We start from the raw sequence: 14,798 nt of genomic DNA, 5'->3' as shown, positions 1-14,798 counted from the left end.
TATTTATTTACCTTTATACACTTTTTTTTTCATGAGATATAATTTTAAATATGGGGTGGGGGATGATGTGGGTGGATATCGGTGTTTTTGTATTACAAGTTTCACTCCTCATATTTTAGTCGACGTTTAATCACTTAAGATGATTGTAAATATTGTTATGTGCAGGGTCCCTCATAAGGACAGGATATCAACTAAGTTGCTCTATGGGCCATCCTGGGTATATGAAAACTTTGTTTGTTTGTTTGAAGTTCACCATTTACCACCAACTCAATCGACTGCGAGTGCATGAGCCAGTCTGATTGAAAGATTCGCAAACTACTAAATTTGATACAGTAGTGTGTGAAAAGGATTTAGTGCCTCGTTGGCCTGCCTGGCAATTGTTTATCTGCGTCTTTTGATTTTTAGCCCACACATAGAACATTCCTGACCAGTCAACGACAAAATAATGAAGAAATTCTAGCAGTAAGTACAAGCTATTGATATCACAGCTTCTATTCTTTTACGGGAAAGAAAAGTTTCCAATCTTGAAAAGAATGAAAGTTTCCATCCTATGAATCCTTCGCTGTACACCAATGAAATATCTTTAATACAAAACTAAAGGATTATTTTTTGGCCTCCATTAAGGCGAAACGTTTTTAGTCTTCCCTGAGAAGGTGGGTAAAATAGCGGGAATTGGTCACTCTAAAACTGAGCCGAATCTCAGGTTACCTACCTGTTTCCTAACACGATAATGACAATCCAGTCTTTTAAGAAAATTCCACGCTTCACAATTTCAGTGAACACTACAAACACGTTCACTAGAAAGTCCTTGAGTCCCTTGTTGCTGTTAAACTCTCTTAGAAATCGCTGGTAATGCTCTTCGGTCATTATCCAAAGCAGATTTGTCAACACTGCTAAAAAATGTCTCTGAAAAAGTTAAGGGAATAACAGTAATTAGTATAAATACACAGGTGATTATACAAACTCGCGCGCTCTCATTGGCTCCCTATCTCGGATTATCAGCCGATAATCACCTCGACGGACAAAATGGCTGCCAGTAGTCGTTTTGCCACTGTAAGTGAAGATGATTTCGCGTTGAAATGTTTCAGTGATTATCGGTGATTCAGTTGACTTCGTCTCGGTGAATATTCACCGATAATCACTGAGCCTGAGGCGAATAATTGTTAATTCTAACTATTAATGTCCCAAATTTACTCTTCCACAAAAGCTCACAGAATTTGTCACCAAAATTTCCACAAGAAGATATTTCTTGTGGACGAGGATTTGAAAAAAAAAAAAAAAAACCAAGAACGAAGCAAAAAAAATGCGGTGATGGGTTTACATACCGCCAACTCGCTTGACCTGTCCACTGTCATTACTGTTTGAAATACAGGTTGAAGCAAAGTCTTGGTAACCAGATAAACATCCTCTTCAATTGGACCCTGTTGGTATAAAAAAGTGGCATTAGCAACAGAGGTAACTGAGGTAACTAAGTCTGTCAAACCACAAGTATAAAGGTCTGATATTTGTCCCAGGTAGGTAGGTTGGTAGGTTGCCTTTACGTCGGACTGCTTGTTTGACCAATTAGCACATCACCGCTCACAAAAAAATCAATTTCTGGTACAATGTGAAAACATCACGAAGTGTCCCCTGAAGCCCTAAAACCCATCGTTTTTCAGTTTGGTCAAGAATCTGTTTAATGTTCGAGATAACGGGACACTTTGTGCCGTCTACACGACACGTGGTAAACCTCAATGTGTGGGTGTACTTCAAAAGACAGTCAATTCTACACTCTGGTTTAGTTTACTTACAGAGGTTGCTGACTGCAAGCATGTCAGCATTGATCCCAGAATTTCAGCGCACGTCTTCATGTCTTGCTTTTGCGACAGCTGCTTTTGAAGACTAGCCACAAAAGCTGGAATGATGATTTTTCTTGATTCTGCAAAACATGATGGTTTTCACACATATCGAAGTTTTTGGTGCCATGTCAAAGTGTTGAGGCCATTCTTTACTTAACTATGAGATTTTAACATGTGTGCACGAAGTCGACGTGGGCCAACAAAACTGGAAAACATTGTAACGTCTTTGTTGGCAAGAAAACGGGGAAGAAATGTACTTATCAAAGAAACCCTCTATGTATGGAAGCGCGCAGAGGCTTGGTTCCTTAAGATTCTTCCATTCCGCATAGTGGTGCATGCCGAAGCGATAGCATGTTAAATCCACATCGCCTAGTTTGTGTCATCCCAGTTCAGGATTGCAAGAAAAGAGATAAACGCCCGATTTGGAAACACGTCATGAAGAGTCCTCTTGCTGAGTCTTGCAATCCTGGAGATTTATGGATTTCGTGAAAAGTACCAGGTTATTGCGTGTGACACCATGGCCAAACGCGAAGTTTGCTGTCAATTAAAGAACTACTACAGAGAGAAGTGATCCTCGTACTTATCTCATGGACAATTCAGTTAAACAATCGTCTTTAATAAACACCTGAAAAATTCAGGCGACTTCAACCAGCATTCGAACCAATGACCGCTGCGATGCTGCTGCTATGCTGTGCCAACTGAGATATGAAGCCAGTTGGAACAAATGGGCCCAATAAATTGACAAGGTCCCAAGTGAGTGGCGTTGTAGCCGCCTGAATTTTTAAGATGTCTATAAGAAACAATTACTTACATTATACACATAGATGCGAGGATCAGGATCATTTCTCTCTTTCGTCTAAAACCCGCACTTCAGTTATATATTCATTTCATTTAAAGAATCACTGCAACCCAAACATTATTAGAGGCATATACCCTTTTGATGGAAGAGTTCACTTTTGACAGTTGCCGCCATAAACTGCAATCTACTGCTGGCTAGGGGTTTCTGATCTCCAGAAGCGCTAAGAAGAAACTGCTTCGCGATGAGACTGCAAGGAAAAATAAGCAATCAAGTTATAAACCAGTCCGGAGATAATCAAAACGCGAAAATGTCTCTTAAGCCAAAAGGGGTTATATCCAGGGAACAATAAAAAACGCGTTAGATTTTTGAATTTGGATCTACAATATAAACTTAACTAGTGACAACAAACTACTGCAGGAAGGATATTCACATTTGTATTTTCTTTTGAAATCAAGGTTATTTTCTAGCAGCAGATTTTTTGTTTGATCACACGTGACTTCTTCATGAATTCTTGATGAATTTATCACCGGAAGCTTTGAAAACCTGGGACCAGGACAGCAGTTCGTTTATTCTATTAATACAAACAGCCCTGAACGATCTCTTGACGAAGCACACGTTCACAGTCCACTACATGAAAGGAAACGACCATCTACTCTCATCTTATTCTTAAGGTATTGTCATAAGTGCCGCGAGCAGAACTACTGACATGACTCTATGTATTTTGCTAGCCCACCTCAGCTCTTCAACGTTAAACACTTTTAACGCTTCTGGATAAATCCCAGCAAAATGCTGCATCGCTAAGGTCTGTTGATAACAAAAAAAACAAGGAAAATTCAGTACATTCATTTACCCTCAATATCCATCCAATCAAATGCACTTATCTTGCAGACGACCCCTAAGAGACGTCCCGCACGTGAATTACGCTTGTTTTCCTCTTTGAACCCCTCTTCTGAAGTCAAGAACCCACTTCAAACAACTAAAAAATAACCTCCCACTACGATTGTACTGGTGGCCGTAGGTGATACATATGTACACACCTATGAACTACTGTCAAGATACACAACAACAGGAGGTTATAGGTAGCCTGTACTATGGCCGCCTTTCCGGTTCTGACAAGCGTAAGTTTTAATTAACATACCTGTACTGTAACATCAGGAAGACGGGAAGACATCAACTCGTTAAGATCTTTGAATACAGAATGGAGATCGTTTGAGAACGCATCTTGAGTTGCTTCATCCCGTTCACGCTTCATGCTGCGAATAAAACGACAAGAACGGTTTTGTTTTCGCTGGGTCCCGCTGTTTCAAACGTCACTGGTTCATTCACTAGGACACTCTTGGAAGCATTTTCAGTTGACACGCGGTAAGTCATGGGAATAGTCATTATCAGACTTCTCCGTGTTGACATGTTGAGGGAAGACAGCACCTGGAAGCTCATCCTTACTAAAGAAACTGAGCCCGCGATAAATATAGAGGTGACTACCCAGTGGCAGATCTAGGGGAGGGACCCGGGGGGCCCGCCCCTCCCCCCCCCCCCCCCCTTATTTTGGCAAAAAGTATATACTCTGGTAAAAATTGAGGCTAAAATTTTTTTTGGGTTCACACACTCAAAAAAACCGCCCATCCCTTTTCTACTGTGTCAACCTGTTTTTACGCCTCTAAAAATGTTGATCTACACTGGTTTTCGTACAAAGGAAACACGAAAATGACTTAACATGTTTTTAACCAAAGGCACTATTGGAGATCGACAGTCTTCACACAGAGAGGGAAAAAAACAAGACGACAACCGAAAGTGGGTCGTTTTCTTTTTTAACTTGTATTTCTAAGTATTGTCTCACTATTAGAGACGGTTAGTTGAAAAATCTGGGAGAAATTACTGCCGTGCAATGTCAAATGATCACTTCCGGTTTCGGTCCGTGGCACAAAAGGCGTCTCCTTCTCAAGCTCCCTAATAATAGGAGCTCAAGCACGAGACGTGAAGTTAGCTGATTTCCTTGATAACTTTTCCTGATACTACCATTTTTGTATTGAAAGGTATCTTTTTAATATTTGAAAAGACTATTCTGGCAAGCAAAATGTTCACTTCCGGTTTCCGTCCTTAGCACAAAGCTAAGCTCCCTAATAGAGTGTTTTCACTCACGTGACAGGAAACCTTGTTTTTCCACCGATAGCTGCCGTTCGATTGTTTTGGTACACCAACATGGCCTCCGTGACGTGACGTGACGTGACGTGACGTGACGTGACGTGAAAACACTCTATAATAAAGGACACTAACATACACACTTTTAATAAGTCTAATATATGCCGTTTTCCGCTAATGACGTCGAACTCTTGCTTCCAAATTTTATTTAGAAATGTACAAAGGACTAAAACTTTTCCGATTTCTTTTCTTGTTTGAAGCCTTTGTACATTTCTGAATAAATTTTAAAAGCATGAGTTTGACGTCATTAGCGGAAAACGGCATATATTAGACTTATTAAAAGGGTGTATACGCGAGAAAAAAATAGGCTTTCCTTAGAAGGACGTACTTCTTACGTTAACACTATACGCAATAACCATCTTGGTTTGAGTATATTTTACGGAAACAAGTTACAATTACAATAGTAAGAAGAAAATACCTGATCAGCATCATTCTTGATTGAATAATAAATTTAAAAAGATACTCTAACGCCTGTACAAGAGAGAAATCGAAAATAAAAGGCTAGCTGTTATGTCACCAGACTCGAAAAACTACGATAATTTCAATTACACAATCAGTGGCTTATTTAATGTTGTTATTCAGCCTGAGTAACCAACCAACTGCGTGGCCGAGCGGCTAAACAATTGGTCGACGATCTGTAGGCAGAAAATCCGCTTGCTTTTAACTGTCACTGGTTGCACTTGACACTCCATTTTCATCCCATAATAAAGCAGTTACCGGCTCAGGTCATCATGAAAACCGCAAACTGGTTAGCTAAGGTGGGACCTCAGCGCCTCAACAGAACACTAAATGTGACTCGCTGCGTTTAGGCTCAACGTAATCGTGATGCGAGGAGGAAATGACGTGATACGGAATAAAGGACAATTTTTTTATTGCGAGGCGATAGTTGCCTTCAATACGCGGACACCCACGACTTCCCGCACGGAAGGCAGATGCTTAACGTCACGACCTTTCCGGTGGGAAGTATCAAATCAGTCGGGCACTCACTAGATTCGTACTGATATCCTTCTCATAAAATTCCCCTTCAATACTCAGAAATCCCCTTCGAAAAACACTAACCGTCATGGTATTTCTAAGGTTCTCCATCTTGTCGTTTTCCCCTGCATTGTAAACCAAGGCCTGTCTTAAACAGCTTATTAATTTCCTAAGAAATAAAAAGGAAAGACCAATTTTACAAAATTCATAAAAGAAATAAAAGGTATAAACAATATTTGATTATTATGGAGTCAAAAAGGAAAGCCCGCTTTGCTATTGCATGGAGTTATATCCCGGTTTCATCTGATTTCGTGAGCCACATTCTGCAAAAAGCAGTCCCAAAGCAAGTCTTAAATATCTTCTTTAATTAATCACAGCAAAAGAGGAGTTTTCAGGGTTGTATTTTTAGTAACAAAACAATTCCCTGGCTTTTCCCTGGCCTCTAAACAATTTTCATTCACCTTACATGCGGTAATTAATCACATTTGCTTCAGCTTCTTTTGAAGGCCATCAATAGTTTTCTCTTTCTTTTCCGACCTCTTTGCACTTTTCACGGGATTTTGTGCGCAAAATCTTGTGAACTGTTTACCAAAAATAAAATTCCCTGACTTTTCACTGACTTTGAATTTTTTTTTGTTTTTCCTACATTTTTCCCTGACCGTATCAACCCTACTTTTGAATGAGACAAAAATGACTGCAAAGCGAACGCAATTTGTTTTGTTTTGCATTATTTTCTCTGCTTATCAGGGAAAATTGGACGAAATTTATAAGCCAACCACCAAGCGTTGTAGCACAAAAACAGCCACAAAAACAAAAACAAAAACAAAATCGAATAATTACTTTCAACACCCAAATAGAAACCTACCTTTTCCCAGTATAACTAGAAGGAATGGTGTTATTTACAAACATACTTGTGTGCCATTGCAGCGCTGAAGTGTTTTTCAATGTACGTTGTCAATACGTCTTGAAAATGTTGATATTTTTCAGCCGAAAGGAGGCAAATTATGAAAACCTGAAATAAACGTTAAGACACAAAGTTGTCAAACACTGTGAACAGTAAGCCTGAGTTTGACAGTCACATCATCAATCAACTGTGAGCCGCCTCCACAACTTCGTCGTTGGCGCTTTTACGTTTTTTTAGGGGGGAGGGGTGGGATGGGGTCTGGATGTGGACTTACCAAAGCTCGAAATACAAGGTTCCCATACTGCTCTGCACCCTCATTCAAAATGGCGAAAAGTGCATCGAAAATGTCTTGAAGAAACTGCCAAAGAAATCCAAGAAAAGAAAGATTGAAGTGATGATCGCACTTATCAGAACTGCTCCCAAGTGGGTGGCTTCATAGCTCAGTCGGCAGAGCATTGTGCCGGCATCGCTGAGGTCATGTGTTCGAAAACCGTTGAAACCACTTGAAATTTTCAAATGTCTATACGAGACAATTGCTGATAAGTGCGAGCATCACTTCAATCTTTTGTATATAAACCGCACTTCAAATAAACATTTCTTCATAAATCCAAAAGAAATAGGGAAAATACCGAAGCCTGTTAATTTAGTTTGTTTTACGTATAGGATCCAGCTGACACATGAGCACGAGAAACGTACCTTGACTATTTCCTCGCCATCAATTTTTAACAAGGAAGTCAATACTGCTGGTATCTCACGCTTTTTTGCTTTCCATCTCAGCAAGCCGACAAGATCCACTAAAAAAAAAAAAAAAACAGTGAAAATGAGAAATTCACAAAGCGTGGTGTGTAACAGACAGATGCAAGCTGAACATACTGTCCTTCCTGGAGCTCGAGGCGACCTAACCGGTTATTTTAACATCCCCATTGTCGGATAACCTTGCCCCACACAATTGGACTCGTGACGGCAGTTTTGATAAAGATGACATAGATGATGACGTTGATGACGATGACAACGACGCGGATGATAATGATGATGATGATGATGGTGACGATGACGCAGATGGTGACGTCATGATGTTGATGGCGTTGATGTGTTAGCCTTGCAATTGATAAGAGCACAGTATGAAGTGCTATCCCTAGTTGTGCACGGCTGCACGCCAGTCAAGAAAGCACAAGAGTTCACTCTTCCACGCAAAGAACATGGAAATAAAACCGAACGTCAATCAAGGAAATAATCAAGGAATAAAACTCACAGAAAAACAAATAATTCATTATTTTCTGAAATCTTGAATGAAAGTACTACTTGCAAAGAAAACAAGGGAACAACGCCGGTATTAAAGCAAACATGTCTCACCATTTTGCGTTAACTTTGTGGAACAGACGATCGTTTTGATGACGAAGGTATCTTTGGTATTACGAACAAGTCTGTCCGATGAAGTATTGGTGTGGTTCACAAATTGAGTCATGCTTGACGGCATATGAATGTAAGTCATTGAATCGTAGAAGCAATTTGCATCGTACTGAAAGACAGTCACAAAGAACACACTGCATCAATTATAGCGCGTCGCGTTAACTCTTGAATATCTCACGTCGATAAAATGGATCTTTCTGCCAAATGCGAATATAAACCCAGTAACCTACATGTAGCAACTGGGAAAGAGAACTTTCACCAAAACAACAAAATAAGTTTAAACCACAGAACATAATGTTTACAGTTAAAAGTGTTCAAACGTTTTAAAAATGAAAGCTTTTGTATCCGGAAAAAATGAACTTCAAAACCGCTTGTTTTGGCTTTCTTGTGCTTTCTTTCTTGCCACGTGTCGTGGTTGCCCTATTGTTCTGACACAAAGAGCGTTTGTTCTGAAACAATTGGACAATCACGACAAGTTACAGTTATTCAAGATGGCGGCGCCCGGGAAATCTGAAAGCCAAAACAAGCGTTTTGAAGTTCACTTTTTTCAATTGTAAATTGTAATTTTGAACACTTTCAATTGTAAACATTACATGTTCTGTGGTTCAAAGTTATTTTGTTGCTTTAGTGGAGGTTCCCTTAAAGGGGAAGTTGTTTAGAGACCGAATCTCCCTTCCTTTTCCGATCTTGTCCTCGTACGTTTTAAGCGTAAATTTAGTTGCCGAAGGCATTTTTAACGGGCAAAATTAAAACCTTTCAAGTTTAATTGAAGCGAAATCTCAGTGATGGAAATTCGGCATTTACTTTCGACACTAATGGAAACTGTTTTCATAAGAAAGACTTTGACCTTGAACTCAACCTGAAAACGAGCCTTAAGTGAAGTTGGATGGATGGTCTAAATACTTACCTTATACACACACAATTCGTGAGTTCCATCGGATATCGTTGTACCATCAGGTTGCATCAGACTTACAAACGAAAAACCAAAGGTTTTGTCAGCTTTGTCCTTTTCTAAAGTAAAGGAATCGAGAGAAAAATAAGTACTATTCACAATACAATGCTCGTGCATCAAACGGGGCAAAGTAAGATTGTGTTCTTTTCAGTAGTTTTAGTTATTTATTTATTTTTTATTCTGGGTTGAAAACGCAGTTTGGAACGGTTCAAAAAGCATCGGTAGCGGCTGGTGTCGCTTTTGCGGGCTTTGTTAAGTCGGTCAAGGGCTTCGCTCAACTTTTCAACGCCCTTAAGTCTGAGAACTACTATTTTAAGGAGCGACCGTGCTTAGAGAAACTCGAACGCTTAGAAGGCCGTTCCCAAAAAAGCACGACAAATATTAAAATGTTTTCGTTGCCAAGAAAGCTGGCCCTCGAAAAAGGCATTCAATTGGTTCAAGATCTTATCTGTATATAGCAGAGTAATTGGCTTTTACATAATACCTTCGAACTTGGATAGATGCCGGAAGCCAAACCTCAAGTGAGCACCAAGAAACTTGTCAAACGGGAGCTGAATCTGTTCGTTGCAAAACAAACAAGATAAGTTACGGAGTAAGAAGATATAACTTATGAAGTGAATTCAATATCGTGGATGCTGTCATAATTTGTAATCGAAACAAAGGACAAAGCCCAACTGGCCTCTCAAAAAAAAAAAAACACCATAATTGTCAACAAATGTCACTTAGTTTAAGTCCAGCATTCAATAGCTTTACAAATTAGTATCTTCTTTCCAAGTGGTATGTGGAAACCATGCATTGGCACAATACCATACTTGCACCAGTCTCCTCAAAGATTTTTAAGTTAGGAAATCCCTGCAGAATAGCTCAGGCCACCAAACTGACTACCTTTTCTAACCTTTAAATCAAACGTTTTCGAGATGTCAAACGTTTAAGCGACACCTAAGAGGATATGGCAGAGAAAATAAGCCGAAAACTTGCTCCACCCATGTTGCTCATACTTCACCAACCATTAATTTGCAGCGCCTTCAGGTTGCGAGCCTACTGTACCTTTATTGTCTCATTCCACTTCGGGCTGCTGTTGTGGTAGAATATAACGGATTGATATTCAGTGGCACTGGCCCCTCCAGCACCGAGAAACACGCAATCCTGAAACAATCAAGCCTTCATCATTAGGTGGTACCGGTATTTATTTCCTATTTTGACGGCCTCCAACGGCCTTCTCTTCCCGGCTCCCTCTCTACAAACGAAACCTAATTTTCTTGTCCCGTGTGCGTTTGAAGTCAAAGTGCACAAACAAACGTTTCTATGCTGCCATCAGAGGGGGAGAAGGGAGGGGGGAGAAGGGAGGGGGGAGGAGGGCGTGTTGGCGCAGTGGTTAGAGAAATCACCTTCCACCAATGTGGTCCAGGTTTGATGGGTGGGAGAGAAGGTGAGTGGGTAAATAAGTGAGTGGTTGAATGATTAAATCAACCTCGTTCCCAGGGTCTTCATTGTCATCGACAAAGAGACCCTGGGAACTAGGTTGTGAGTAAATGAGTGAGTAAGTGAGTTCACGAGAATCAACTGAAATATAAAGTTCTAGTCTCGTCCCTGTATATAGTTACACTTGATTTGCAGTTGATGCCCTAGTTACCTTGATGACCCTCCCTTTTGGTCCAAGAACGCACATGGAGACTTCAACATTCTTCGAAGTAGTCTTCCCTGATCCTAAAATGCGGCAAACAGTCGTTTATCTCTATTTGAAAAGAAACCAAAAACGCGTACCGAATAACCAGTCCAGTGGGTTTTTCGTTGATCACTGCTTGTTAAGCTGGATGCCAAAGGCAAGCCACGCCTAAATATTCGAGAATTTCAGTTCAATTAGAGGCGCATATAGTAGTTAACCACGAGCTTGCGCTCGTCACAAAAGTTAAGCCCCGTTGGACGGCATTACTAGTGGTTATGACGCAACCCGTTTTGTTACTTTTGCGATTTTATTCCTCAAGTTTCCCCAAAGCGTTCATGCCATCTCAGAGCTGTCAACATTTTTGGTAAAAAAAAAAAAAACACGCAAACAGTTATGTTGTTTGTTGTGTTCAGCTGTGTGTGTTTCTCTTGAATCAACGGCGGATCATATTTTACTTCCAAACAACGTCCAAACGTTTATTGGATGCGGGATTTGTGATACTGAATTGCCTTCTTAAAAATCCAGGTCTCTGTAATCATGGCGTTATAAGGCTATGCTCAGGTAATGCACTTACTCTAAACCAAATAAACCAGAATGATCGCTTTATTATAATATTTTTCAAGCCAGAACACGTTGCCGATACCTTTTTCGAATTCTCCCCTCTCCACAGTGACATATACATCATTCCTAATATCACCTGAAACAGTAGAAATAGAATCACGTTTTGCCGGCACCACATCATCAGTTTTATCTGCTCTCTGTTCGACAGTTCGACAGCAGTTCTCTCTGTTCGACAGCACTGACGTATGTCACCTTGACGCTAGTACACCGGCCAGAAGCTCCCTCGAGTCTTCCAAAGCTGAATGGCAGAGCATCCGAATATTTTCGGACTTGTTCCGAGCTTGCCCGAGGCGGAACATCGATTAATACAGGTCTAGCAACAATCTATCGTCTACGACTTCGCTCTACGTGCGTGTGTATTTTTTTCAGTAAAACAAATTTATCGGGCTGGTAAATTTCATGCAAGACCTTCGTGATTACTATTTCGCAAGCCCTACCACTAAGCTTCAGAAGGCAAGATTTGGAACATACTCTTCCCACACACGGCTAGGACTGAAATATCAAACAACCAGACAACATAAAGTTGATTATTTTCTAACTTAATTGAAAAAGAAGGACCTCAGAGCACAGACGGGATGGTCATTTCGAGGTTTAAAGATGATAGGTGGACATTACGAGTAAGAGATTGTACTCCAATCAGCCGGGCACGACAAAGAGGACACTCCCGAAGGCGCTGGAGCGACGATCTCGTCAGTTGTTTAGAACCAACATGGCAGAGAAGGGATCGAGGCTGGCCGATATGTCCGGAAGGATTCCTCTCTGCCGAGTGAAATCACCCTGGGTGTGGGTGGAATTGAAAAAATCTCCTCCAATAATCCAAAAATACAAAAAAACCATGACACACCTGGCATAATGACGTCTGGAAAGCCTAACTTTCTAACAATTGGAATTCCCTTGGGTAACAGAAGCGGATTTTCGTGTTGAACCTTTGAATTTAAACAAATTTCAAGTGAAAAAATTTATTATTATTATTTCAGACGTGACAACCCTTAAAGCAGATCGAACACAAGCGAAGACACCGTTTGACAACTCCAATTCGAGAAGTTTTTGCACGCTGTGAAAATGTCAAGTCGTGACAGTGGGGCCTTTTACAAATGGAATGCGCTGCTTTACCTTGTCGAGGTCACCATGAAACATCCTCAAGGAAACGTAAATACCTAGGATAAAAGAGAGAAAACACAATTTGAAACACCATGGAAACACAAAATAAAAAGATAAATCAAGTGATGACAGCAATTGCTTTTCACTTCTTCAAAATTTAGTAAATTACTGTGGAGAGAATCTTTATCGACTATTGCAAAAGCAAAGACTGACCAAAGAAATTGCTTTGGCCTTTAACAACGGACAAAATCAACCCAATGAACCAATTAGAAGAAGACACGTAGCCGAACTAAGCGCGGGAAAACAAATGCGAGCAAAGACACGCTTGTTTTTGGTTTCGCTTACGACTGGCGGAAAAAAGTGCGAAATCTTGCAGCCAATTATTGAGCGTCGGTAGTGAAATAAGTAAAAAAGCTACATGTACTTAAAGCTGAACGAAAACTGAATAACAAATCCTAGTAATGAAAGTACAAAACTATAAGTTGTTGTGAAATTTTTGTATTTTTTTGTTTTCTTTGTTTGTGTTTTTTTAATGAACTTACCGCTTCCCGAGCTTGTTGCGCTGTATTTACTGGTCTGCTTTTTGATAACACTTTCGTGAACTGTCCAAAAATCGCTATCTCCACACCTGAAACCACCAGCAAAAAGGACTTTCTCGCTTACGATAAAATAATTTACAACCAAATTGTCGCAAGCGTAACCAGAAGCTGAAACTTCACAATAAACGAGAGCGAACATTTTGAAGTCCAAACTGACAGTTTACCAGACAAGTTTACTTACGTAAAGATCGGCATGTAAAATAATTTCTCTTCTAAATTCTCCTCTCGACCGGTTAAGACGTCGACTACGTCCAGCACTAAATAATATTACAGACACAAAGATTAGTATTTTCTACATTCCTGATACACTGTTTTGATGGACCAGTTATCCAGTTGATTCACCACCTTGTAATTTTCACTCTGCATATGATGATAGTAGCAAACAACTTGGTGACGAAGTTTCCCGATATCTACATGAAGATGACCCCCGGCCCCCAAGTTTGGTAACTAGATCATTAAAATGTTTTGTCAATTTACTACTGACAAAAAAAGTGTTCCTCATAATTTGCAAAATAAGTATTTTGTACAGAAAACCAACCAGCACATCCAAACGGCCTTCTGTATGACGATGCAGCCACCTTTTTCGAAGACGTATCTGTGAGCATTTTTCCTACAACGAACAAACAAGTGGCAGTTTACTACAAACTGCAAAACTACTCTACGAACGGTTACTTCGGGGTAGATTTTACCATGCAACCTTTAGGGATAAAAACTGATATTTTGCTCTCAAACAATTTATACAATTTTACTTGTTGGCAGTATTAAAACAGTGGTTATCAGAAATTTTGACGTTGCTAGCGAGCACAGGACAGGCTAAATCTACAACAACAGTTCATTGTGCAGTTACAGTAGTTTCCACTCTAGTAGCTTCCTAATAAGTTTAACTTAGGTTTTACATGTACGGTAGGTTTGTTGAGTTTATCCTTTGATACTTTTGACATGAGAGTGAGTGGGTGAATAGGTGAATAAGTGCACGAGAATCAAATGAAATATAAAGTTCCAGTCTCACTGGTCACTTTTTTCCGTCAATTACCCTGCTCATACATGTAAATGCATCACCGAAATCCGGTGTCTGCATGAAAATAAGGCAGTCACTAATCTGGTTTTGGTCAGACGGGCCCAGACTTTAAACTCATGCCCTCCAACACAATAGTCCAGCGCTCCACCAAATGAGGAACATGCAGTCAACTACTGTGGCTAGAAACCAACCAACTGGTCCAGTAATGAAGGGGGTAGTTTCTAAAGAAACTGTGGTGTTGTATCGGTAGTATACAAAAATTTGGTTTTACAGTATCAACGGAGTTGATAATGTAAATTGACCACCGTACAGAGATTCTAAAGGCTGACGTTTCGAGCGTTAGCCCTTCATCAGAGCGAATGGGTTAGGGTTTAGGGATTCGTTCTGACGAAGGGCTAACGCTCGATTAGGGCTAACACTCGAAACGTCAGCTTTTAGAGTCTCTGTGAGGTGGTCAATTTACATTATCAACTCCGTTGATAAAACCAGATTTTTGTATACAACTGGTCAAGTAGCAGAGAAAAAAGCCCACGTTAAAGAGGGCTCGCACAATGTGTATGACCCCATCACTATATGCATGCGCGCTCCTTTGTGAAATGCAGTTAAGAAAAAAAAAACGTCCTATACCTATTCTTACAATGTGAGCCACAAGATAGGCATCTGCATTTACATCTCTACTTCCAAGGTCCTGTGAAAAAATGACAATTTTCATTAAT

General features: G+C 40.2%; 1 protein-coding gene across 1 annotated transcript in view; it reads right to left on the bottom strand.

Moving 5' to 3' along the window:
- The window catches only part of LOC137999965 (dedicator of cytokinesis protein 1-like), a 60,709-nt gene that overhangs the window by 27,820 nt on the left and 18,091 nt on the right, over nucleotides 1-14,798 (bottom strand). The window contains exons 12-34 of the mRNA XM_068846015.1: nucleotides 14,710-14,770; nucleotides 13,603-13,674; nucleotides 13,246-13,321; nucleotides 13,008-13,093; nucleotides 12,478-12,521; nucleotides 12,209-12,290; nucleotides 11,387-11,440; nucleotides 10,711-10,784; nucleotides 10,125-10,223; nucleotides 9,562-9,634; nucleotides 9,033-9,136; nucleotides 8,069-8,234; nucleotides 7,412-7,509; nucleotides 6,990-7,073; nucleotides 6,723-6,823; nucleotides 5,896-5,980; nucleotides 5,255-5,307; nucleotides 3,776-3,890; nucleotides 3,371-3,441; nucleotides 2,772-2,884; nucleotides 1,791-1,918; nucleotides 1,326-1,421; nucleotides 713-906 (exon numbers count right to left, since the gene is read on the bottom strand). Of these exons, the coding sequence (XP_068702116.1) occupies nucleotides 713-906; nucleotides 1,326-1,421; nucleotides 1,791-1,918; nucleotides 2,772-2,884; nucleotides 3,371-3,441; nucleotides 3,776-3,890; nucleotides 5,255-5,307; nucleotides 5,896-5,980; nucleotides 6,723-6,823; nucleotides 6,990-7,073; nucleotides 7,412-7,509; nucleotides 8,069-8,234; nucleotides 9,033-9,136; nucleotides 9,562-9,634; nucleotides 10,125-10,223; nucleotides 10,711-10,784; nucleotides 11,387-11,440; nucleotides 12,209-12,290; nucleotides 12,478-12,521; nucleotides 13,008-13,093; nucleotides 13,246-13,321; nucleotides 13,603-13,674; nucleotides 14,710-14,770 (2,129 nt within the window). The remainder of the gene's footprint in view (nucleotides 1-712; nucleotides 907-1,325; nucleotides 1,422-1,790; nucleotides 1,919-2,771; nucleotides 2,885-3,370; nucleotides 3,442-3,775; nucleotides 3,891-5,254; nucleotides 5,308-5,895; nucleotides 5,981-6,722; nucleotides 6,824-6,989; nucleotides 7,074-7,411; nucleotides 7,510-8,068; nucleotides 8,235-9,032; nucleotides 9,137-9,561; nucleotides 9,635-10,124; nucleotides 10,224-10,710; nucleotides 10,785-11,386; nucleotides 11,441-12,208; nucleotides 12,291-12,477; nucleotides 12,522-13,007; nucleotides 13,094-13,245; nucleotides 13,322-13,602; nucleotides 13,675-14,709; nucleotides 14,771-14,798) is intronic.

This window comes from Montipora foliosa, chromosome 4 (genome assembly GCF_036669935.1).
Source record: "Montipora foliosa isolate CH-2021 chromosome 4, ASM3666993v2, whole genome shotgun sequence".
In the NCBI taxonomy this organism is placed as follows: domain Eukaryota; kingdom Metazoa; phylum Cnidaria; class Anthozoa; order Scleractinia; family Acroporidae; genus Montipora; species Montipora foliosa.
This window is presented reverse-complemented; position numbering and strand designations above follow the sequence as displayed.